The sequence below is a fragment of the Carex rostrata genome, chromosome 4, assembly GCF_964058835.1.
Source record: "Carex rostrata chromosome 4, lpCarRost1.2, whole genome shotgun sequence".
Lineage (NCBI taxonomy): Eukaryota > Viridiplantae > Streptophyta > Magnoliopsida > Poales > Cyperaceae > Carex > Carex rostrata.
The window spans coordinates 1987385-2011644 of record NC_135921.1 but is presented as its reverse complement, the minus strand read 5'-3'; the positions used below and the strand labels follow the sequence as shown (position 1 = coordinate 2011644).

At 34.3% G+C, this 24260-nt stretch overlaps 1 protein-coding gene across 1 annotated transcript; it reads right to left on the bottom strand.

Annotated features, from left to right (window-relative positions):
• Nucleotides 1-19829: 19829 nt before the first annotated feature.
• LOC144552857 (uncharacterized) lies at nucleotides 19830-23464 on the bottom strand. The gene is made up of 2 exons (XM_078300867.1): nucleotides 22194-23464; nucleotides 19830-20238 (listed from the first exon to the last, which is right to left on the bottom strand). Exons 1-2 carry the CDS (start codon nucleotides 23305-23307, stop codon nucleotides 20039-20041), a joined length of 1314 nt encoding a protein of 437 aa, XP_078156993.1. The 5' UTR covers nucleotides 23308-23464; the 3' UTR covers nucleotides 19830-20038.
• Nucleotides 23465-24260: the final 796 nt, after the last annotated feature.

The window sequence follows — 24260 nt, the reverse complement described above, 5'->3', positions numbered from 1 at the left end:
AATCACCATAAACAGAGGCTAGACCTCCATTTTTCTCAAACAATAAAAAGACACCATAAACAATAACCAGATCCACTAGACGAAAACACCAAACATAATAACCAGATCCACTAGGAAAAAACTCATGCTCGAATAGAGTGGATGAGTGAACTGGAGGTGGGAACGGTGAGAGGCGGTGGCATCGCCTTTAGCTCGCCCTTTAAGTGGTCAATCTTATCCCATATCGAAGTTTCGTTACTTTTTATTGACATGGCATTTTATACATACCGTTCTGAATTTAAAAATTACATATTTTCTCTTGAAAATGATAAGCAAAAGTTATCATATTTTTTCTTTAAGTATCAATACGACTTGTTAAATTTTGGAAGGCATTATAAATAATTTAAATGCATTTTAAAATATAAATATGAAAGTTTTGTACTCTCTAAAATAAATATGATATTTATAATTTTGTAATGCTTAGAAAAGTGCATATCACATGCATCCTTTGTATTTTACAAGTTAAATGTATAAAGTATTTCTTGATTTAATTGAACAATGCATTAATTTCTCTCGTGTACTCGTGTATGTATATGAAGTCGCATGTAATTTGAAATTATTTCCAAACAAACAGAAAAATAGAATCGTTGAAGAATTTTTTTCTTTTACCATTTAAGCCCATTGGTAAATTAAGATCTTTCAATGACATAAATAAAGGCCCGTTAAAGAATAAGGATCATATTATTTTAACAAAGATTAATTTATATGAGGAGTTAGGCTGGGTGCTATGGATAGCATAGTGGCTTCCCGTGCTACGGCTCAATATTCGAGTTTTCAAAATCCAAACGGTCGATCCGAACCGCTCATCTTATTCTCCATATTAATATCTGCTTGGAGACCAAATTTTATAATTTTCTGAATTTTTTTACTATTTATTAAGCCACTTTGAAAATCGCTAATCCAACGGTTTTACTGTTTTGTGCAGCCACCGTTGGATCAACAATTTTGTAAAATACTTAATAAATAGTACAAAAATTCAGAAAAATGTAAAATTTGGTCTCCAAGCAGATATTAATATGGAGAATAAGATGAACGGTTCGGATCGACTGTTTGAATTTTGAAAACTCGAATATTGAGCCGTAGCATAGAGGCCTCTATGCTATCCATAGCACCCCAGCCTAACTCTTTATATGAGATTCTAGCCCAGGTAAAATAGCAGCTGCTTGATGCGGGCTTTACTGTTTCCTGCATTTATTTCTGCATTGTTTACTGGTAAGTGGTAATTTATATTTCAGGTCAGATGTAGACATCAAATTTTGTTAGATAAGTTGGTCAAACTTAAGTGTAATTGTGGAAATGTGAGTTAATTTTACTAAATTGGAACAAATTAATTATTATGGAAATGTTGGTGTGTAATAATTGAAAACAAGTGTAGAGTTTTCATTAGAATTTATTGACGTTGAATTGTAGAATTAATTGTAGAAGATTCCCTTATTGGAGAGGATGTGAATTCGTGCAATTGATAGTCCTTTTCTTAGTTGGTTTTTGAAATGCTTGATGCTATCCAGTACCAACCACATCTATGACTAATTATACTGACTCACTCTTAATTTCTCTCAAGTTGCTTAATAAATATTTAAATATGAATTATTATGTATTATCACTAGCCACCCCCCTCCCCCTTTTTTTTAACTTTCATACCTCAGTAATTGCTATAGTTAGTCAGCGACCGGCGCTGCTGCCGGTCGCAGATAGTTGTTTCCCCCCAAAAAAAAAATCAAAAACAAAAAAACAAATGCGACGATGACTATCTGCGACCGTATCTGCGACTGGCGAAGGCACCGGTCGCAGAAAGTATTTTTTTTCTTATTCCAAATGCGCGCCAGACCTTCCTCCCTCGCGCGAAACCCTAACCCGATCCGATCATTTTTTTAGCCGCTCTCTCTCTCCCGTTCTCTCGCTGTACTCTCCTCCCTCATTGCGCCACTAGCTCGCTAGACGGAGCGGCCACACCACCGCCAGCCACAGCCCCCTTCCCTTCCTCTTTGCGCTAGCACGACCATCGCCCGACTGATCGAGGAAGGTCTAAGGAAGAGCCAGCAGGTCCGTCACATCACTGTCTCTTCTCCAGGTATTTCACTGATTTTTATTGAATTTTGATTCGATTTTCTGAAATGCACTGAATTGAATTGTATTTTATGAAATTCACTAATCAATTGCTGATTTGGTACTTTTTGAATTAGGATTAATTTCGGATGAATTTGGGGCATAATTTAGGGTAATGGCTGATTTGGTACTCAATAATTTAGGGTAATGGCTGAGTTATATGTATCTACAAGTAATGAACACCAATTCGGTTTGGTGGTCAGTCTCATTTCTTGTATAAAAAATATACGAAATAAATATCAAAATTGAAGCTATCAAGTAGATTTCTTAGGAGTTGGGGTTCAAACCCTATGCACACCATCCATCAATGGATGGATTTGAGCATAGAGAATTGAGTCTCTATTTTATATATTATGTTACAAGTTGGAAGAGAGGTGGTATGATCCTACCATGCACACTAGCTCTCAACAAAGCTTAAAAGGAAGATCTCTTTGGATTATGCTTTGTTTTTTCTTGAGGTGGGAGGCAAGAAGCACTTCTCTTTTCATGTCTATTATTGCACTAGTACTTCTCTTTTGTGAGAATTTAGATGTTTCCTACTAATGATTCATTGTCTAAACTTCCATTGTTGCAATTTCACTCGAGCCAAATACAAACATAAAATCTCTCACTTGTCAAGACGAGGTATGCTATGCTTCACTTTTAATTTATATTCTTTCAATCCTAATTTATATCCTAAAAGTATCATGTATCGGCAGAGGTGACTGTTGCTGCCCTTTTTGCATTTGTATAACAATTTAAAGGTACAATTGAGAGTTACAAGAAGGCTTATAGCAATGATACTGGTCATGCAAACTCTTCCAACGAACTCACTGCACAGGTAATTAAACCATCTTATACTGAATTATTAATATGCATAAATTGTTTGGCATCCAAGAAATGCCCTCTATGAGAAAACAGACAAATCAGAGGGCATAGGCCATGTTTCTATCAAATCCAAGTTCACAAACAGAAAGAAGACTCTTTTTCATGCAGTTTAGACCCAAATTTTGTATTATTTGGATTTTTATACTATTTTCTATGAATTTTTGAATCTCAGCTTTTCAATTTGCTTGATATATTTATAAAGAAAGGTCCATGAAGGAAGGCTCGGATCGCGAATCCGACGGTCGGATCGGGCTCGAAAGGAAGTTAGCTTGGATTTTGGGTTGTGGAGCTCCTGTCAAAATTTCAGCTCGATCCGACGGACGGATCAAAAGTTACGCCCCTTTTCGTGAAGTTAGTTTGTTATTATTTGATATTGCATCAATCGGCTTATTCGAATTGAGCTATTATTTGATATTATTGTTTGATCGATGTGAATGTGGAATTATATGTCATTTGTTGTCTTATTTATGTTATTTGTTGTCTTATTTATGTTTTTTACTGACGTAACCGGGTTTACTGATATAAATATACAACTGCGACCAAAAAATTTGGTCCAGAAAAAGTATCAGCGACCGGATGACGTCATTCAGCGACCGGTGACGTCATCGGGAGGGTATCTGCGACAATGCTTTCAGCGACCGGGGTATTAGCGACCGTTTTTCACTTTCTGCGACCGGCGCCAATACTTTCTGCGACCGGTTTTCCGGTCGCAGAAAGTGGGATTTGCTGTAGTTAGTAACATACCAGTGGTTCATACTATTCTTATTTGAATTTCTATACATTTCAACAAAATTCCTCATTGAAAGGGTTATCATAAAATATGGATGTGGTTGGTACTGGATAGCATCATACTAGTTACAAATTATCAAAGCTGTTGAGCACGGGTCCCATACTAGTTACAAATTAAAGATGCTGGTATAAAAGGGTTATCATAAAATTTAGGAATCGACTAACTATCTCCCAGTCAATTTCCCTCATTTATTCCCAGTCAATAACTACCTGTCGAGACTACTTATTAACTAAACATCATTAATTACTTGGGGACCACCGAATATTTGATAAATTTTACAACTGACGTGCGCAAATATGAATAGTTATGCGCACAAATGTTTATTTATAATATATCAAGTATTCATACCTGTCACATCCCGCGGCCACGGGTTGCAACAGTACCCCACCGTAAGCATACACTCCATGTATACTTACAAGGCATTTAAAATAAATTAAGCAATTCACACTAAAATAATATAAAACAAGTTCATATATATATAAAATCAGAGTACACAGTCTGGTCAGAATAAACATCAAAAGTATCTCATCCGGATACCAACCATGAGGCCTACCCTAAAGCTATACAACAAAACATATCTAGGGTCATATGAAGGTAAACTACCAAGGCCTACTACTCACGTGCCTCTCCAGAATTAGTCGCACCTGAACCTGTAAAATAATCCCGAAGGGTGGGGGTGGGGGTGAGAATGAATTCTCAGTGCGAAATTTGCCACAGTTAGATTATTGGACTTGCAATCAAACTCCATATTCAAAAATGAAACCCAAACCATAGCAATTCAAATCAATTCATATTCATAATAATAAAAAGGAATGCACATGCTCAACAACAAATAATAAACCGAATCACAGTTTACGAAATTTCCAAGGTGAATTTCAAACACAATATATATTTGGCTTAACTCGACACATTAGGGCTTATAACAACTACAGATGTTCTTTCGAGCTGGACTCTTTATCAAACCCTCGTCTGTAGGGTTACTGTCACCTACAGATGTCCCACCGAGCTGGACCCTTTATCTGACACCCATCTGTAGCTGTTTGGCTTAACCATTTCCTAAGGTCTGGTTACAAGTCACCTATACAGGTCAACTTGACAAAAATACAATCACACGGAATCAAAGTCAGCCATACTGCTCAACTTTGCAATTTCATTCAAATAGAATCAAAGTCAGCTATCAGCCTTGCAAAATTCATTAAATAGGTCAACGGATAGGTCACCGTCACCTTATCCAGCCACCTAAACAGGTCGGTCTGGCAAATTCAGAAACAGGTCAACGGATAGGTCACCGTCACCTTATCCAGCCACCTAAACAGGTCGGTCTGGCAAATTCAGAAACAGGTCAACGGATAGGTCACCGTTACCTTATCCAGCCACCTAAACAGGTCGGTCTAGCAAATTCATAACAGGTCAACGCATAAGTCAGCAGCGTCACCTTATCGAGCCACCTAAACAGGTCGGTCTGGCAAATTCAGAAATAGGTCAACGCATAAGTCAGCAGCGTCACCTTATCCAGCCACCTATACAGGTCGGCCTGGCAGATTCATTCACATATAGAACAAATCAATTAATAACCATACCAACATGCCAAATAACCTTAACCGAACAATTCAAATCATTCTCATTTATGCAAGAATCAATATACAACATGAATTTCAAACTATGCAACAATTAAGCATTCAACATGACAAATGAATAAACAGTTTAATTCTTGAAAATGAAATATCAAACAAGTCCAAGAATCCCGCACCTGATTACGACGAGCGTACCGCTTACTTATGGATCAGACGTCTCGAGATGTCCTGCAAAGTCTTGCTCGACCGAGCCTACGCCTATATTACACATACACTTGGTTTAACCTTGGTTCACAAACTCGGTTCCCATAATTCAGTTTACCGATTGGTTAACCCTAATTTGGTCAAAACCTCAAATTAGCTGTTAAACGTTCTAGCAATTCAAGATCAAGAGGTAACCCTACCGATTACAAGTCTAATCGGTTGGATTAAACTAATCAATTCACGATTACGCCCAATTTCAGTTTTGGCACGAAACCCTAGAAATCAAAATCTGCAACCGGGGTGAAATCGGGGAAACAATCGGCAAATAAACAATCAAAGAAGCTCAAGGAGCTAGTCTACAAGCAATTCAAACACAAATCTCGGGTTTAAAACGAAAACCCGAGCAATCGAGAAATTCAAGATTTTAGAGAGAAACGGGAAGAGAAAGAAATACCGAATATGAGAGCTAGGAGAGATCTACGGCCGCTTGCTCGGTTCCAACTTCGATTTCTCACAACAATCGGGGGCTTGAGAGGGAAAGGAAGCTCTCTCGCTCTTTTTCTTCTCTCTTGGGCGAAAATCACATAAAAATGGGGAAAGGGGCGGAGGGGAAGAGAGAGAAAGGAAAGAAATCTGGTGTTGGTTAAAAAGGCACCTCCAGTGCGGACGCACTCAATTCAGTGCGGGTCGACCACTCGCACTTAGTATTTGGGACATATTTTCAGCAGTTGAAAATACACAGAAATATACACGAGTGCGGACGCACTCATTTTCAGTGCGGGTCGATCACCCGCACTCAACACTTGGTAGAATTTCGACAGCTTGGAAAACACATAAAATAATACCCCAGTGCGGACGCACTCAGTACTTAGTCAAATTTTCATGAAAACGACACTGAACAAGGGAAAAGTATGAGCGTAATGCGGACGCACTCAATTTCAGTGCGGGTCGGTCACCCGCACTCAGGACTTGGTCAGAATTGGAGGAAAAGAGAAATTGGAATCAGTGCGGGTCACCCATCCGCACTCACACCAGTGCGGACGCACTGAGGAGAAATTCAGAAAACAATCCAAAGCAAACAGAGGCCAGTGCGGGTCAGCCACCCGCACTCACCACCAGTGCGAACGCACTGAGCCTATAAAGTCTCAAATTCTCGAAAAACATATAGAAAACACTAGTCGGTATATTTTTTTTCATAAAAGTTACATTTTTTTTTTCTACTTCATTCTGATTGGATCACTCCAGTACGCCTATTAAATATCTGTCTTAATGCATGGTATTTAAACACTATTTTTTTTAGTTGTATGTAAGCACAATATCGATATCAGTAGGAGAATACAAATGAACAATAAAAGACAAAATAACAAAATATAAGAAGTAAGGGTTATCAAAATATCCGATGCCATGTATATAAAATTCTTTGTTAGATGATCTAGAATTTGACTAAAACTAATAGATCATTAATGGAGTACAGCCAAATCAAAAGCGTGACAAATGAAGTTTCGCAAGTTTAAAGATTTTGCTTCCAAGAGATTAATTATGGGTGCGCAACTCGAATTTTCTGTAAGAAAAGGAGATAAGATGAATATCCGTGCTTAGAGATGAAAGAGAAGGGTGAACTTGTTGCTCTAATGTCGCTGGTGGGGTCAAATCTCTAGAGAGAGAAGAAATATATATTTTGGAGAATTACGTTAGTATATTTTGAACTGGGTTTCTTATCCAGCTGGTTCAGCAACATTAATTGTTAGAAGAGAGAAAGAAAAGGGTTTGGAACTAAAAAAAAAAAAACAGTTAAGTCTTTGTCTTTAGTGATTAATGAGTTAGTTATAGAAAGATAGGTCGATGGGGGATAAATGGAGGATAGAAGATGGGAAAAAAAAAATCTTTATTCTAAAACTTATTTTAAATTAGAATATTTTAATCATCATCTCATTGCAAAGAAAACAAAATTTGAATTGAATAATTAAGAATGTCATACTTAGTAGTAGGGAAATAAATATGTTTGTTATTTTAACAAGAACCTGTTATTGTAATTCTAACCGTTCAAATTTTTTCATTTGCGAATCTCAACGAAGAAATTTTTTCATACCCGAATCAATGGACTGGCTTCTGTATCGCCCAAACAAGAACAATTTAATGGATCGGCTTTTCAACATTGCAAATTCAATAAGAACTTTGGGGCCATTCGGCAACAAAGGATTAAGCCTCCTTAAGGCTTAATCCGCTTCCTTTAGCTTTCTTAGCCGCTTAATCCTACTGAACACCGATTCTTTATCGCGGATTAAGAACACCTCCTTTAGCTCCCTTTTGCCCAGATCTTAATTCTCTGCCCGGACTTTAAGGCACTTATACCCCTTCCTTTAGCTTCCTTAGCAAAACCCACAAATTAAGACAACTGAACATCGGTTCCTTAGCACTCCTTAAGTTCTTAATCCTTTGTTGCCGAACGACCCTTTAAGTTCAAAGGAAAGCAATATTGGCCCTGCCGTACTTCAGTTTTCCGGGTACTGATGTTTTCTCAATTATTTCCATAATTTAGAAAAATATCATTCATTATTTGTGAATATTGCACTGCAAACTAGATGAATCATGCAGTTTGTGTGATATAAAACAATATTGTGTTACAACGTATTATAAGAGCAATATATAGTAATTATATTTATTTCCAACTCAGTATTTATATCAAGGTGTAGCTTTTTAATTAATGAGATATTAGAGAATAATCAATTAATCAAATATATATGATATAATTATCTACACCTCAATACTTATATATAACTAGAGGTCGGACTCGCTTTGCTTCGGCGGCAATTGTCGAGTAAAAAAATTGTATCAAGACATTTAATAAAAAAATAAAGAATTTGTTGTTTATATAAATGTGCAACTATATATAAAGTTACATTGATGGTAGACATACATAACAAAAACTGTACAATCACGTTACTGGTCATTGCATTTTAAATGTTGACCTATCAACTATGTTCTTAGTAGATTATTTTGTTCAAACAACAATAAATGTTCTCTTTATCGAGACACTAAATAAAAAGTTATTTGCAAATTACAATCAGCAAAATGCTTTAACATTTTTGTGTGTAGAGGATGCATTTACTCTTTCTTGACCTTTGATTTGTTATCTTTACTGCTACAAAATAAAGAAAATGTGTTAGTATGTTTTACAACAATATATGAAAATGTTTAATAACCTAGTTTAATTTTGGTTAATTTAGATGTGTTAGTATGTTACAACAATATATGAAAATATTTCATACCTAGTTTAAATTAAGTAAAAGCCACAATACATAATTAGTACCATGAACGCAAAATGATCGAAGTTAACCAAAATAAGACATTTTAATTTGAAGGTGCCTAGATAGTATGACAATAGGAAAAAAAAAAAAGATAGTAAAGAAGTAAACATACAACATTATGGAAAAAAAAGACAGTAAAGAAATAAACATATATACAACATTATGAAGTGTGTTAATGATTAAAAAAAAATCTAATACAATAAGAATGATAAAATATGGTTATACAGAAATTAGTCAGTGTTTCTAGGATTTGATAATGGTATTGATATTTGGGTTCTAAAATAATTTACATCTTTTGATAAGGTTCTTGCTGAGGGACTTGAAAAAAAATATATATTGCAGTTTAATTAATTCTCATACGTACATTGCCGTACTGATGCAAATGTTAATTTATATACCAAGAATTTCAAGTTGTACAGAATTATTGGAATTTGAAAAAACTATACATATATGATACATATTTTACCGTACAGAATTGTTGGAATTTTGGCATATATGTATCATATATGCCAAAATTCAGAAAATTTAGACACTGTATCATTGTACGTAGATTATATTTTAATCAATCAAAAACTGTCTGAATAATGATAATAGCTAATTTTAGTGCAAATCAACCCCGTCTTATTGTTAATACTGCTCAAGCCAAACTATACGTACGAATAAGCAAACAATACAAGCAACATCTTAAGGAAGCTGACCTTGTTACTGATTAAGCAGTTGTGGCTCTGTTTAAACCTCCAAAGGTACAGCCTCTAGTCACCTATAATTTTTTTTTTTTAAAGTTTTGTGTAAATTACTAATGGAAGAGACAGTAAAATTCTATTGGAGTGTAAAATCATTGTTGGGTTATACCTCTACAGTAGATGGACGTTTTTATGATAAGCATAAATTATATGCATATTCGATCTAGTTTTTATCATAAAATAACATCAAATATCTTGTATTTTGAATATAAAGTTAATATAATACATCTAGAATCAAGTTACTGCGTTTGCTTGATTTTAGACTAAAGTGTTTTTCTCTAGTAGTGATTGTTGTTAATTAGTGAGATGTAGCAAAAAAAAAAAAAATAGATGAGATATCAGAGAATAACCAAATAAAACATCGATATGTCTTGACACTTGACAGTCTTTATTTTTCTTTTTATATATCAATTATTATTGATTAGTTATAAAGGAATGAAAATATATCAGTTATAATAAACAATTAAATATATCTTTTGAAATATTTTCATTTGTATTTTAATATTTTATTTACATATCTGTGCCAATACGGTACTTACCTTATTGTATATTTAATTAAATTATTCTTTTTTTATTTTGACGTACAAATGTAACATAATTGTAAAAGTATCAGCTTTATTAATTTATATAAATTTGTTTGTTAACTAAAACGATTGATCGTGAATAATATAAAGTATTATGAATTTTATATGTCTATGTTGTTAAAGAAAACACATATAGTTATTCATCAGAACACTTATTACAAAATATAAGACAAACACTATGACTTTGACCTCTAATATTCAAGACAACAATAAGATTAGACATAAATGTTAGTATATTTCCACTGACGATTTATTCCTCTATTTTGTGTTGATATCAAGGTTCTAAATAGTGATTATAGCGGCATAGCGGGGAGACAAAAAAAAAAAAGCTATTGCGAATAGCGTAACTATAGCGGAAGCTATCACACATAGCGATTTTCCCTTTTCAAACTTTATATTCTATATTTCTACTAATTATCAACATAATCAATATTAGAGAATGGATGTAACAACTAATCTAAGTCTATACTTTTTATCAATTACGCAAATAAGAAGGAAAAAAAAATCTAAAAAGTAACATTATTTAATAGTTTATACTTCATGGTATTACATATTATAATAGACAAAGAGCAATTAATTTTATAAGGTAAATGAAGTCAATATACATATTTAAATATTTTATAATTATAATAATAATCAAAATCAGCTTTCAATTGAAACGAACGATAATAATTTTACAAATGAATACTATAAAAAGAGTAATCAAAATGAAGAATTAGTATTTGAATATTTCTCGATATAGAATGATAGAATAAATCACAAATAAAAATAGAAGCATATAGTTTGGTTTAGTATACTTATCACAGAAGACCATGTAGCATTAGAAATAAGAATAGAAGTACAGAAGTCCATATAAATTGCAAAAAAAAAACATGTAGCATAGTGGTAGCTATAGCGGGTCTCATATAGCGGTAATAGCGGTCAGCTATTATAGCTATAGCGGTCGTAGCTGAGTTAGCGCAATTTTATCTCATAGCTTAGTGTTCATGGTCCGGAGAAGCTATAGCATAGCTATAGTGCCGCTATAGCTAGCTATTTAATTAGAAGCCTGGTTGATATTGATATTTTTTCTATATAAACTTTTACTTGATGACAACTATATTTATATCTTACATTTCCATGAGTGAAAATCATGAAAAAAGAAAATTCGGCAAAGTTATTAACTAAAACTTTTTATTAAGAAAAGAAAATATGGTATAAACTTTACATAGTCGGGTGAATTCAGATTCACACAACTTACACATTAAAATAAAACACTAATCCTTACATAGAAAAAAGATGCAGTAAGTGTAGTGCAAAAAATAATTTATGATTTCCATTTGTGGTACCAAGAAGACTTTTTTTTGTTGTTGTCGTTGAAATCCTCAGCCCTCTTACGCCTCTTACGTGGGTCAATACTTGCAAATTTAGATTACTTTTGACAGTTAGCTTTGTCTACTGCTTTGTACATTTGCTCTTTATTAGACTATATATATGTTGATGATGTTGGCACCAGTAATCCAGTATACTGGACATTAATTCCAGATGATCCAGTATACTGCACCAGTAATCCTGACTGATGAGTAGAATTGAATCGGACGGTCCGAAAATAGAAATTTTAACTTGGCACACATCTCAAAGCACAAATAATACTGCCCCCCTACTGTCATCCCGATCACCCACCGGCTATCATTCCGCACATTTTACATTTTACTGGTTTTACCTAATGAAACTTTTTCATTTGTTTACATGATTTTTCCAACAAATAATAATGTTAATAGATAAGTACCAGGCATCATAATTTAGGAGGAAAACAATTGGGCCTGGCCTTTTTCAAATTTCTAGGTGCAGTTGTTTTCTCGATTATTTCCATAATCTAGAAAATTATCATTCATTTCTTGTGAACATTGCAATACAAACTAAATGAATAATGAATTTTGTTGTGATAAAAAGCAATTAATATTGTGTCCAATGTTCTAAAATAAGAGAAAAAAGGGAGCAAAAAAAGTTATACTTATTTCCACCTACACATTAATTTATATAAACGGGTAGCTTGTTGACCTCTTTATATTGAAGATTAATCATTAATCACTATTTTTACCGGTGAATAAGTCTAATAATGGATTCCATAAAATTTAATTTTCTTGTTATATGTCAATTGTTGTTTGTTAATCATATATACAGAAAAAAGTTGATAAGATATCAGAGAATAATTAAATATCTTTTTTTGAAATATTTTGTTTGCATTTTTAATAATTTTTTTGTATGTAATCATTAATTTTGTATATATAATATATAAAGAGTCATGTAAACAAGAATGAAATAGTCATAGAAACTAGGATCATGTAATCATTAATTTCTAAAAGAAATCTTACATTCAGGGACATGAATCAGACAAACCCCTAATAAGTTGAGAGCCTCTTGCGCCGAAATTGATACCTAGTTGCTGTAATTGGCATAAACTTTGATCCAGATTGGAGATTCCATTCCTCTCATTTCTAAAAATGAACCTATTTTATTGAAAACGGTGCAGAGATAATCTTCAGGCACACAAAAGTGCATATCCTACCGGACGACAAATATTATAGGACGGATCGGCTGAAGCACACTAGAGTTCACATTGGTACGGTTGGATCGATCGGCTAAAGGGAGGCGAGTTGGTGGCGAGAAAATGAATCTCAATCGGTATCTTAGCATATTCATGTCGCTAATGGTTTCGCTAATGAAAAAAAGCTCTATCAGAATGAACAATGAAATGGGAGAGGGAAGTGATTTTTTAATCAAGGGAAATTTGATGTATACCCTGGAAAACTTCAATATTACGTTTTTTTCCTTCTAAACTTTAAAATTACATATTTTTCTCTCTAAACTTCAAAAACTGACAAATTTACTCAATTTATTGTCTTTTATATTAAAACTCATTTTCAATTTATAAAATAGTAATTTTACCCTTTATTAAAAGCATAAAACGCCCATCAGACTCATATTTAAATATGAATGGTTCATCTACTGTCTGAACTGTTTTAAGATATTTATGCACTAGATCAGTACAAATCTTGAAGCGAACACACACAGATATTGAAGTGACGTGCACTGATCTTAATGTGATGTGCGTGGATTAGAATTACTTTAAGATCCGTGTGTGCTAGATCAGCATAAATCTTGAAGCAAACACATGTATATTAAAGCGGCGTGCACAAATCTTAATGCGACATGCGTAGATAAGATGGTAGAGGAACCTTTTAGGTTCAAATTTGAGTCTAGTTGGTGTTTTATGCTTTTAAAAAATAGTAAAATGGATATTTTATAAATTTTAAATAAGTTTTAATATGAAAAGACAATGAGGGGCGGATATTATATAGTATAAGAATGGGGTCAAATGACTCCATTTTTTTTTCCAAATTTTTTTATGTACAACTTATTTTTTATACAATTTGTAGCAAAATATTATATAACATAGAAGTCATTTAAAAACAAGAGTCATGCAAGCTAGGTCGCGCCTCGCTGTATTATCCAAGTTTCGAAAAAATAGAACATCCAAATAAGTACACCAAGATTTGATTGAGTAAATGTTAACTTCCACAATTAGAAGTCAAACTTCAATTCAAATTCTATTATTAAAGTTTGAGTCGAATCAAAAACTGTAAAATTAAATTGTAATACGATTATCTTTTGATCAAATTATAACATAGACTGTCACTTATGATTCATTTTTGAATATTATATTATTCATTACCATTGATACTTTCCATTTAAACATTAATTATTTATGTCATAAGAGATTATATTATAATGAACTTGGATAGTTGTATGGATATCCACTACAACAAAGTAGACATTTTTTGCGAGAGAAAAAACGCTTTTATGACAGTCGTCCGTCGCAAAAAAAAAAAAAACTGAATAATGAGAGTAGTCCGTCGCAAAAAGTAACTTTTTTATCCTCGCGAAAAGTGTCTCATTCTTGTTGTGATCATATCGGATTCAGATTTGGATCAAATAGGTAAGTTAAACCATATCCGATCTATTATAATATAGGGTCCGAATATAATTTGAAACTTGTATAAAATATTAATGTTACAACTGTATCCATAATATAATCGATTATATATATTTCTTACAATCATACCCTATCTAATTTGATCGATCCAAATTACTTTCAGTTCAGATTTGATTCGTGACCGAATTAGAACAGAACAATCGGATAAAACAATAACAAATGTATCCAGTTTACTTCTAGCTAGTCTCGGACTTTACCAATTTTTTGTATATAACTTTGGAGTAAATATTTTTTTTGAAAAATTGGCAGTGACTACCAATGACGCATTATATAAATTTGATTACAACCGCATATCCTAAGTTATTACACAGCCTTTAAACCAACCTTGCCATGGTTTGATCTATTTCCAAATTCACCACAAATTGCTTTCCCCTTTTGCAAAATCTCAGCCAAAGATGCGCCTCTTCCTTTGCTCTATTTGCAACTAGTCGAACTGGTAGCTTCATGCCTCGAAAAATAACTTCATTGCGTTGCCTCCAAATGGACCATAGTACAGCCATGAATAATACAATCCAGATCTGTCTCTGGTTTCCCTGCTTGCGAACAGAGCCAATAATTCTAGGCAAGAGCTGGAAGTGCGCTGTAAACCACAAGGCACAAACCAATGCAAAACAATTCCCAAGTAAAAAATTATACTTTTTCGGTGACAATAGCATAGAAATCCACTAAAACAAATGCTGCCATTTTCTGAGAACAAGACGGAAAGCACATGCCCTTTGTATCTTTTTGGTAAAAGAAGAAAGTGCACGACTGCATGTCAATATAATGTGCATCGAATAGATTTTGCACAAACTTGGACCAGAAACAGAGCATGTCAATATATGTTGCTATCATACTTTTATTTTACGCGTAAGCACGACTCTCATTTGATGCCATAAAAGCAAAAAATTAAAAATTGAAATATTTACACTTAAAGAAACAACTAACTTAGTTTAATTCCCGTAATCTGAAGGTACTAAACAGATTTCGTACATCTCAATATGATCACAAAATCAGTACCAAATCTAACAATAAAAGAAAGGATGCATAGAAATTTTTTGGACATTTTAAACTAAGTTTCAATCAAGCAAATGGAAGCTCAATATAAACATAATTTGAATGAATCCTTCAGCAATAAACTGGTCAGAATTAAACAAGATTATATTGTAGCTTGTGTTACAGCATTTATACCTTACATATAAAACAGAGAAGAGATACTCATTCAGGAGAATGCTTTCTCCTTAGAAATTCTCTGTCCATAATATTCTATAAACAGTTTATCATAACCGGGCTTCACCCGACAACAATGACAAAACACAAAAAGTCAAAAACCCGAAAACCAGAACAAAACTGACATAGACTCACTCTGCCCATTGAATCTCACATTGGAAGAACAGAGCTCCTCGTCCGATCACCGAAGAAAGCCCTGCCACTACCACTGCCACTACCAGATGAGAAGAATCTCACCATTTCAAACCGGGTCAATCCGGATTTTGATCCATTACTTAGCCTCTCCTTCTCCTTGCCACTCTGTTCTAATTTTTCTTCACCAACTATGGAATCTTTGAAAACCTGGTGACTGATATAATTCTCTGGTATAGTGAGAACAACACTGGGGAGTGGGGACCTGACTAGATTCGGCCTATTCTTGCTTTAATAGCAGTAGTACCTTTATTTGAATTAATATTATCATAACCCAAATCAAGGATGGGCCTCTATTACCTAAACAAGTTAAATTTAATTAATCGGCCTTTGAATATTGCAAATTCAATTATAACTTAATTAGGGAGGAAAGCAATTGGGCCTGGCCTACTTCAATTTTCAAGATACAGTTGTTTTCTCAATTATTTTCACAATTTAGAAAATTATCATTCATTTCTTGTGAACATTGCAATGCAAACTAAATGAATCATGCCGTTTGTTGTCATACAAAACAATATTTTGTTCCAATGTTCTAAAATAACAGAAGAAAGAAAGAGCAATAATAAGTATACACTTATACACAACGAGTAGCTTGTTAATATTGATAAAAACATCGATCGCTTGATCCCTTTATACAAATATGAATCGGTCATATTGTTTTATATATATATTTTTTTTTTGTTATCAGTAATAGAAATAATTAAAAAAAATGAGATATTAGAGAATAATCAAATAATCAGAAAAGAAGAAATTATATTCTCTTGGCCTTTGTTTCCCTAATAGTCTCCTGTTATTAGTTAGCGCGTATCTTTCTGCTTCTAATGAACTTAAGTGTTCCCTACTAACTGTTATGCGCGTTGCTATCTTTAATAGCTTCTATTTTTGAAATTGAATTTTCTTTTATCCACGATTCTTTCTTTTAATGGCGATGTTGTTTCAATTTTGAGGCGGTCTCACATTTCTAGTTCTGGTGGTCTTGCATCTCTCGCGCCAGCGATCTCTATTCTTAATTCTACATTCAGATTCTTCAATTTTATTTCAAAATCTCATCTCCGATAATCGAATATTTTTAGGTTTTAGTGTTTACAACCCATGAACCCATGATATTTCATATTTCTTGTAAAGTTTAAAGACAAGTTTAAAAGATTAATTTATAATTAAAATGAATTAATTGTTATTTGGCTGTGATACATGTGTGACCTTTATTATTTTAGATAAAAAGTTTCGTTTATTTTTTTTTAACTTTTATAAGTCTATGTTATTTATAAAAACGCATATAGTTATTTTTCGGAGTACTTATTTAAAAAATATAAAATAACATCATGACTTTGACCTCCAATGTTAAAAAAAATTAAGGTTAATTAAACGCAAATGTTGATATATTTCCATCCAGGGATTATAACTGTATTTCGTATTTGCTCTTTACTTATATCACGGATGTGTTGATATCTTTTCGAACAAAACTTATACCTGTATATTACGTTACTAGAAATGAAGACCGTGAAAATTTATTTTTACTTATTCGATAAAATTTCAACATAAACTTTATTATAGTTTTAATTAAGAAAAAAATAAAAAATGATTAACACTAACATACTAGATACAAGAACTTGTTAAGTCAGATCCAAACAACTTCCATTTTAAGTATGAACACTCATCCTTACATAGAAAAGAGATGCAGTATGGAGTGCAATAATAATTAATTTATCATTTTGATATGTGTTGCCAATATATAACATAATAACAAGCAATTATTGAAATTATTTTCTTCAAAAAGAAAAAGAAAACGAAAGAAGCAATAGTAACAATTTTTTTATTTTATATGATAAAAGTAGCATTAAAAATGTCATCAACATTAGACAGATATATTGTCTTAAAGATTTAGGAATTTATGTGTATGTGCATTACAATAGGAACATATTATAAGAGAAAAAAAATTATAATACAAAATGACATAATTTTATTAAAAAATATTAATAAAGAAAATAATTATCAATATTAACAAAATTTAGATCAACATATTTTTTTTACAAATGTAAAACTCATTCTTTAATGAAATACTTATGAACTTCTTTTTGCTTGTAAAAAACTTTTTTTGTTATGCTGCTGAACAGAGAAATAAGAGCAAAAACAATCATCCATATATGTTGTATTATTTGTTATTAGCATATTATAATACATTATATTGTCGTATTATAACTCTTGTTATTGTTATAAGCAGTGTTATTCAGGGCCGATTTTAGAGATTTTGGGGTTTGAGGCGGAAGAAAATTTTGGGTCTTTTATATAAACCAATGTTGTAAAAAACGGTCTTAACAATCAATTATATGTCTGTTTAATCGTTAACGGCGGTCAAACCGTTATGAATACACTTATCAGAGGTCTATTAGTGAAATTTTTCGATTAATTATTCTCGATTATTCCCAATTAATTGAACAGTTTTTTTTTAAACAAACGAACCGTTCAGTTAAAAAACCCGTTTCTTAACAGGTTTTGTATTGAGATTGATCCCCCAACTTTGTCTTCGCATATAAAATTCTTTTGAATTCTTTCCTGAAATTCGAAATTAACCCTAGCATACCAATTATCAATGACATTTATGAAATTATGAGTAACTTTCCACTGTACAGTAAGTGTTAAACTCACAAGCGTGTTTTGTGAGATAATTAATGGGTGCCTGAAATGGTTGTTGTCCAGAAAAATATGCATGTAAATTGGTGAGTTTGCTGAGTCGAAATACGAATCCGTATCCTCGTAGGTACCTGACTCAAGCAAATTATAAATGGACGGTCCAGATTAATCTCAGCCGAGTCATAGTCAATCCAGTGTCTATGGAAATTATAAAGAGGTTCCATTTTGAAATTCGTGCAAAGTTAAAAGAACTAATATAGACCGTCCGTTTGTAATTTGCTTGAGTCAGGTACCTGTGGTGATTCGAATTCAGTTAATTAATACTGGGGATTTGGTTTTGCCATGGTTATTTATTTTTACTCAGGTCAATGGAAATGTATGTGTGGTTAGATGTTGTTTCTCGAAAAACTAAGTTCTTTTTGGCAATGAATTCAGATCCCATAAAGTAATCTAATTTTGAATTTGGATCCGGACCGTCCCATCTGTTTCCGCACGAATATTGGAACGATCTTGTGCATTCTACCTACATCAGGCCTAATAATTAGTCGGGATTCTGATTGGACGATCAGGATCAAAACTCAAAATTTGAGTTTAGCGGATCCGGATCCAGACCCCAAGAGCGGGAGGTGCGTTGTAACTTGTAAGCCGTAAGGCACAGACCAATGCAAAAACAATTCCTAAGTAAATAATTAGACTTTTTCTGTGGATGAAAACTGAAAAGTTTCAAGAAATCCACTAAAGAAGTTTGCCATTTATTTTTTATTGAGAACAAGATGGAAAGGAACATTTCCTTTGTATCTTTTTGGTAAAAATAAAAAGTAAACATTAAAAAAAATAAGGTCCACACAAGAGGGGGGCGCAGCTAGAGGAAAAAAAGTAGAGAGAGACGGAGGATTGAGAGAGAGAGATCTGCTGATTTATAAAAGAAATGTGAAGTCTGTTAAAATCAGTTAGACAAAGAGTGGAAACGTGAACAAATATCTATGGATGAAAATATTTTCTCTTTTTTTTTTTTTACTTCCAGAGAAAATATAAGCTTACGAACAGAGCAAAAGTTTATAGGAAAGAGATGGGAAGTGCGTTGTAAACCACAAGGCCAAGACCAATGCAAAAACAGTTCCTAACTAAATAATTACAATTTTTCGGTGGATGAAAACTGAAAAGTTTCAAGAAGTCCACTAAAGATGGCTGTCATTTATTTTTTATTGAGATTAAGTCGGAAAGCACATTCCCTTTCTATCTTTTTGGTTTTTACCAAAAAGGTTCACAACTGCACGTCAATATAATGTGCATCGATTAGATTTTGCACAAACTTGGACCAGAAACAGAGCATCAATAAAGAGAACAACCATTCTATATATGTTGTTATCATACTTTTATTTTACGCGTAAACACGCCTCTCATTTGATGCAATAAAAGCAAAAAGAAACAATTGATATATTTACACTTCAAGAAAAAAACTAACTTAATTTCCTGTAATATGAAAGGTAGCAATCAGATTTGGCACAAGATGACCAGATCACAGAATAATGCAAACAGCAACATATCGGTATAATCACAAAAGCTGTATCAAATTCAACAATACAACCAAGGATGCATAAAAACTTATGGAAGTTTAAAACTCAGTTTAAATCAAGCAAATTGAAGCTCGATATATATATATATATATATATTTTGAATGGCGAGGGACAAGACTATATTGTAGTGTTTGTGTTACAGCATTTATACCATATATTTATAAAAGAGAAGAGATACTCATACTATTGAGGAGCATGCTTTCTCCTGTACACAGAAACTCTCTCTCCATACTATTTCTATAAACAGTTGATCAGAACCGGGCTTCACCCAACAACACTGACATAGACTCTCCCCATTGGATCTCACAATTAATGGAAGAACAGTGCTCCTGGACCGACCACTTCTAGAGAAGAAGAAAGCCCTGCCACTGCCACTAGCTATTACATTGCTTTGCTTGGCTTTTGATCCATTGCTTTGCTTGGCCTCCCCTTCTCCTTACCCCTCTGTTCTAACTGTTCTTCTCCAACTTAGGAATCTTTCAAAACCTGACCACTGATATAAGTCTCTGGTATTGCATGTGATAACAACACTGGGGATCATAAATGAGGAGTCATCAGATGCTGATTGATGCCTGACCGGATCCTGGCTTGGTTTCCTCTCCACCGAATCAGCTTGTAATGTGGATATAGCACATGCGACTGACTAACAGGACAGTTAACATGGGCCTGGACCTGGAGCCATATGTCAATACACGGTACAGGGAAAGCATGACCCCACTTATTAGTCAAAAACCTCACCAAATCCCCATCTTCAAAATCACCTAGGCAAACCGAACAATCAGCTTGGGTATTTGTATCATTGTATGAATGTATGGGTATCGATTCGGATTTGGGTCAAATAGGTAAAGTACAATCATATACCCGATCTACTCTAATGTTGGATCCGGATAGAATTCGAATTGAAATACTAATATTACCACCGTATTTTTTTACGAATTATACCTTCTAATTTGATCCAGTCCAAATTAGTTTCAGTTCAGAATTTCAGATTTCATTCGGGACCAGATTGGAACAGACTAATCGGGTAAAAACAACATCAATGTACAGGATGTCTCGGGCTTCATTGATATAATTTGATATCGTAATATACTTGCCAAATTTTTTAATACAAATTCACAATTCACAACAGCAAGATTTGAACTTCAGATCCCCTAAAGTAATCCAATTTTGAATTTGAATCCGGACCGTTCCATCTGCTTCGGCACGACAATTAAAATGATCATGTGCATTCTACATCAGACCTAATTAGTTTGGATTCTGATTGAGTGATCCGAATCAAGATCCAAAATTTGAGTTTAGCGGATCCGGACTCCAAAAGCAGGAGGTGCATTGTAAGCCGCAAACTATGTTACTCCAATACTTTATATATGGCTCTGTACTCATATCCGATACACATCGTATTGCTATATAGATACTAGTGGCGTGTTGAAAATTGTCATATTATTGTATCCTGTTTCGTATTCGATACGATACGATACGATACCCGTAACCGCATCCATACAAGTTAGGCCGCAAGGCGCAGAATGACAGAACAATGCAAAACAATTCCTAAGTAAATAATTACACTTTTTCGGTGGATGGAAAACTGAAAAGTTTCAAGAAATCCACTAAAGAAGGCTACCATTTATTTTTTATTGAGAACAAGACGGTAAGGACACGTCAATATAATGTGCATCGAATAGATTTTGCACATACATGGACCAGAAACAGAGCATCAATAAACAGAACAACCATTCTATCTTGTTTTCATCCTTTTATTTTACGCGTAAACACGCCTCCCATTTGATGCAATAAAAGCAAAAAACAACAATTGATATATTTACACTTCAATAAAAAAACTAACTTAATTTCCTGTAGTATGAAAGGTAGCAATCAGATTTGGCACAAGATGACCAGACCATAAAATAATGCAATCAACAACATATCAGTATAATCACAAAAGCTGTATCTAATTCAACAATACAACGAAGGATATGTAGAAATTTTTTGGAAATTTGAAACTCAGTTTGAATCAAACAAATCAAGCAAATTGAAGCCCGATATATATTATTTGAATGTATCCTTCAGCCATAAATTGGCGAGAAACAGATTATATTATAGTGTTCGTGTTACAGCATTTATACCTTACATTTATAACAGAGAAGAGACATCAGGAGCATGCTTTCTCCTGTATTTAGAAATTCTCTCCATACTATTTCTATAAACAGTTTATCAGAACCGGGCATGACCCGACAACACTGGCAAAACACAAAACCCAAAATCCGAAACAAAACTGAGATAGACTCCCCCCATTGGATCTCACAATGGAAGAACAGAGCTCCTCGACCGACCACGTCTAGAGAAGGATCTCACCATTTCAAACCGGGTAGATCCGGCTTTTGATCCATTACTGGGCCTCTCCTTCTCTTTACCACTCTGTTCTAACTGTTCTTTCAAAACCTGGCCACTGATATAAGACTCTGGTATTGTGATAACAACATTGGGGACCAAAAACAGGGAATCTACAGAAGCTGATCGATGCCTGACTGGATTTGGGTTCGGTTCCCTGTCCTCAGAATCAGCTTGTAATGTCAATATACCTGAATCTGACGAAGAATCCGAAAGAGGAATTTCAACGAACACTTCGTGTTCATGCTCATTCACTTCACTATCTCTGGACTGCACATCCAAACTTACCTCACCATTCTCCCCGGCTTCGCTTCTTGTCTCCTCCATATCCCCAGCTGACGCCTCGGAAGATACGATCGTGGAATCACCATCTGCAGCAGTGGCCTTGGGATCAACCACATCCGACCGACAAACAGGGCAGTTAACATGGGCCCGGAGCCATGTGTCGATACACGGTACATGGAAAGCATGACCACACTTAGGCAACAACCTCACCAAATCCCCATCTTGAAAATCACCTAGGCAAACTGAACAATCAGCAGATCCAAGCAATCCCGTCCCAGCCTGATACTTAGTAACCGCAATCGACTCAATTGTGGCCTCATCTAGCCCAACAGTACGAATATACCACACGTGGTGGATCGGGTCCTCTCCCGGGCCAGGGCCAGGACCCGGACCAGCACCAGGTGCAGGGGTATCCGGGTCAGATGGAAAGAAAGGTGGGTCAATAAGGGCAGCAGCCAAGGCGCGTCTCCTCTGTAATCTCCGACGAAAAAAGATGAGCGCAACCGTGGATAAGAGGGAGATGGCAAAGATGCAAGCGAGGAGAGTAAGAACAAGGACCATATGGTTATGGAAGAAATCCTTGTGCTCCGGTAATCCAATAGGGGTGGGTTTATCAGGGACAGAAAGGGAAGGGGAAGACATAGCGGGAGGGCAGGGAAGAGGGGGAGTAGGAAGGGCAAGAGGAGATAGATAGCAAGGGAATGATAAGCACGGTGATGGTGAATCAACGGAGTAGTTGAAGTCCAAGTAATACACCTGACGGGAGGAGGCCATGGGAAGAGAGAGGTCGGGAATTAGATCATATCGGACGGTGGAGAGAAAGGGGGAGATGGAGGAGGCGGAGGAAGGGGAAAGGCATGATCGTGCAAGGGGAAAGAGGAGAGGAGAGGAGAGAAGAGAAGAGGGGTTGTGGGGAGAAGTCAATGGTGATTTATTCGGGGAAGGCTAACAACTGATCAAGTCAAGAGTGGGGTAGAGCCGTAGAGCATTAGGAGGTAATTCATATCTCCTACAGTAACTCAAATTCTGTATATTGATTTTGACCGTCAGATCTTCACTGGCACGAATATTAAAGTATATCCTTGCATTCCAAATCGGACCGGATTGGTCATAATTCTGATCGGACGGTCTGAGTCTAATATATAATTTGGGTTACTTTAGGTGAACTAGCCCATCAGAAGTGGGGTAGAGGATAAGAATTAGACTAGAGGGTTCGTTTTACACTTGGATTTGTTCAGAGAGTAATTGCTTCGTAATCCCCAGTGACTACTTCAGTGTGGTTGGGTGGAGTATTAATTATTTAATTTGGTAATTTTAACTTTTAAATTTCGGTATGTAAAATATAAATTTTATTTTATACATATTATGCATATCAAAATATAAATTATATTTTATAATATCTGATGGAACTACAGATGATTTTAGAATTGCATCAAAATTGATACAAAACTAATTTATAAACAAATAGCATGTCTACAATTTTTTTTTTTACTATTTTTGAAAGAAAAGTTCTGCATAATTCCAGATAAGACCTCATCAAAATATCCTAACTCTTATTATTTATTCATTTTTCTTAACAAGTAAATTTGGGATTAAGTGATTAACACGTATATCTACAATTGAAATGACTAATTAGTCAAGGATATGAGGAACTTTTTTTTTGTAATAGTGAAATTATCAACTTTCATGATCTTATCTTCAATTAATAGTTACCAGACCAATCTTTT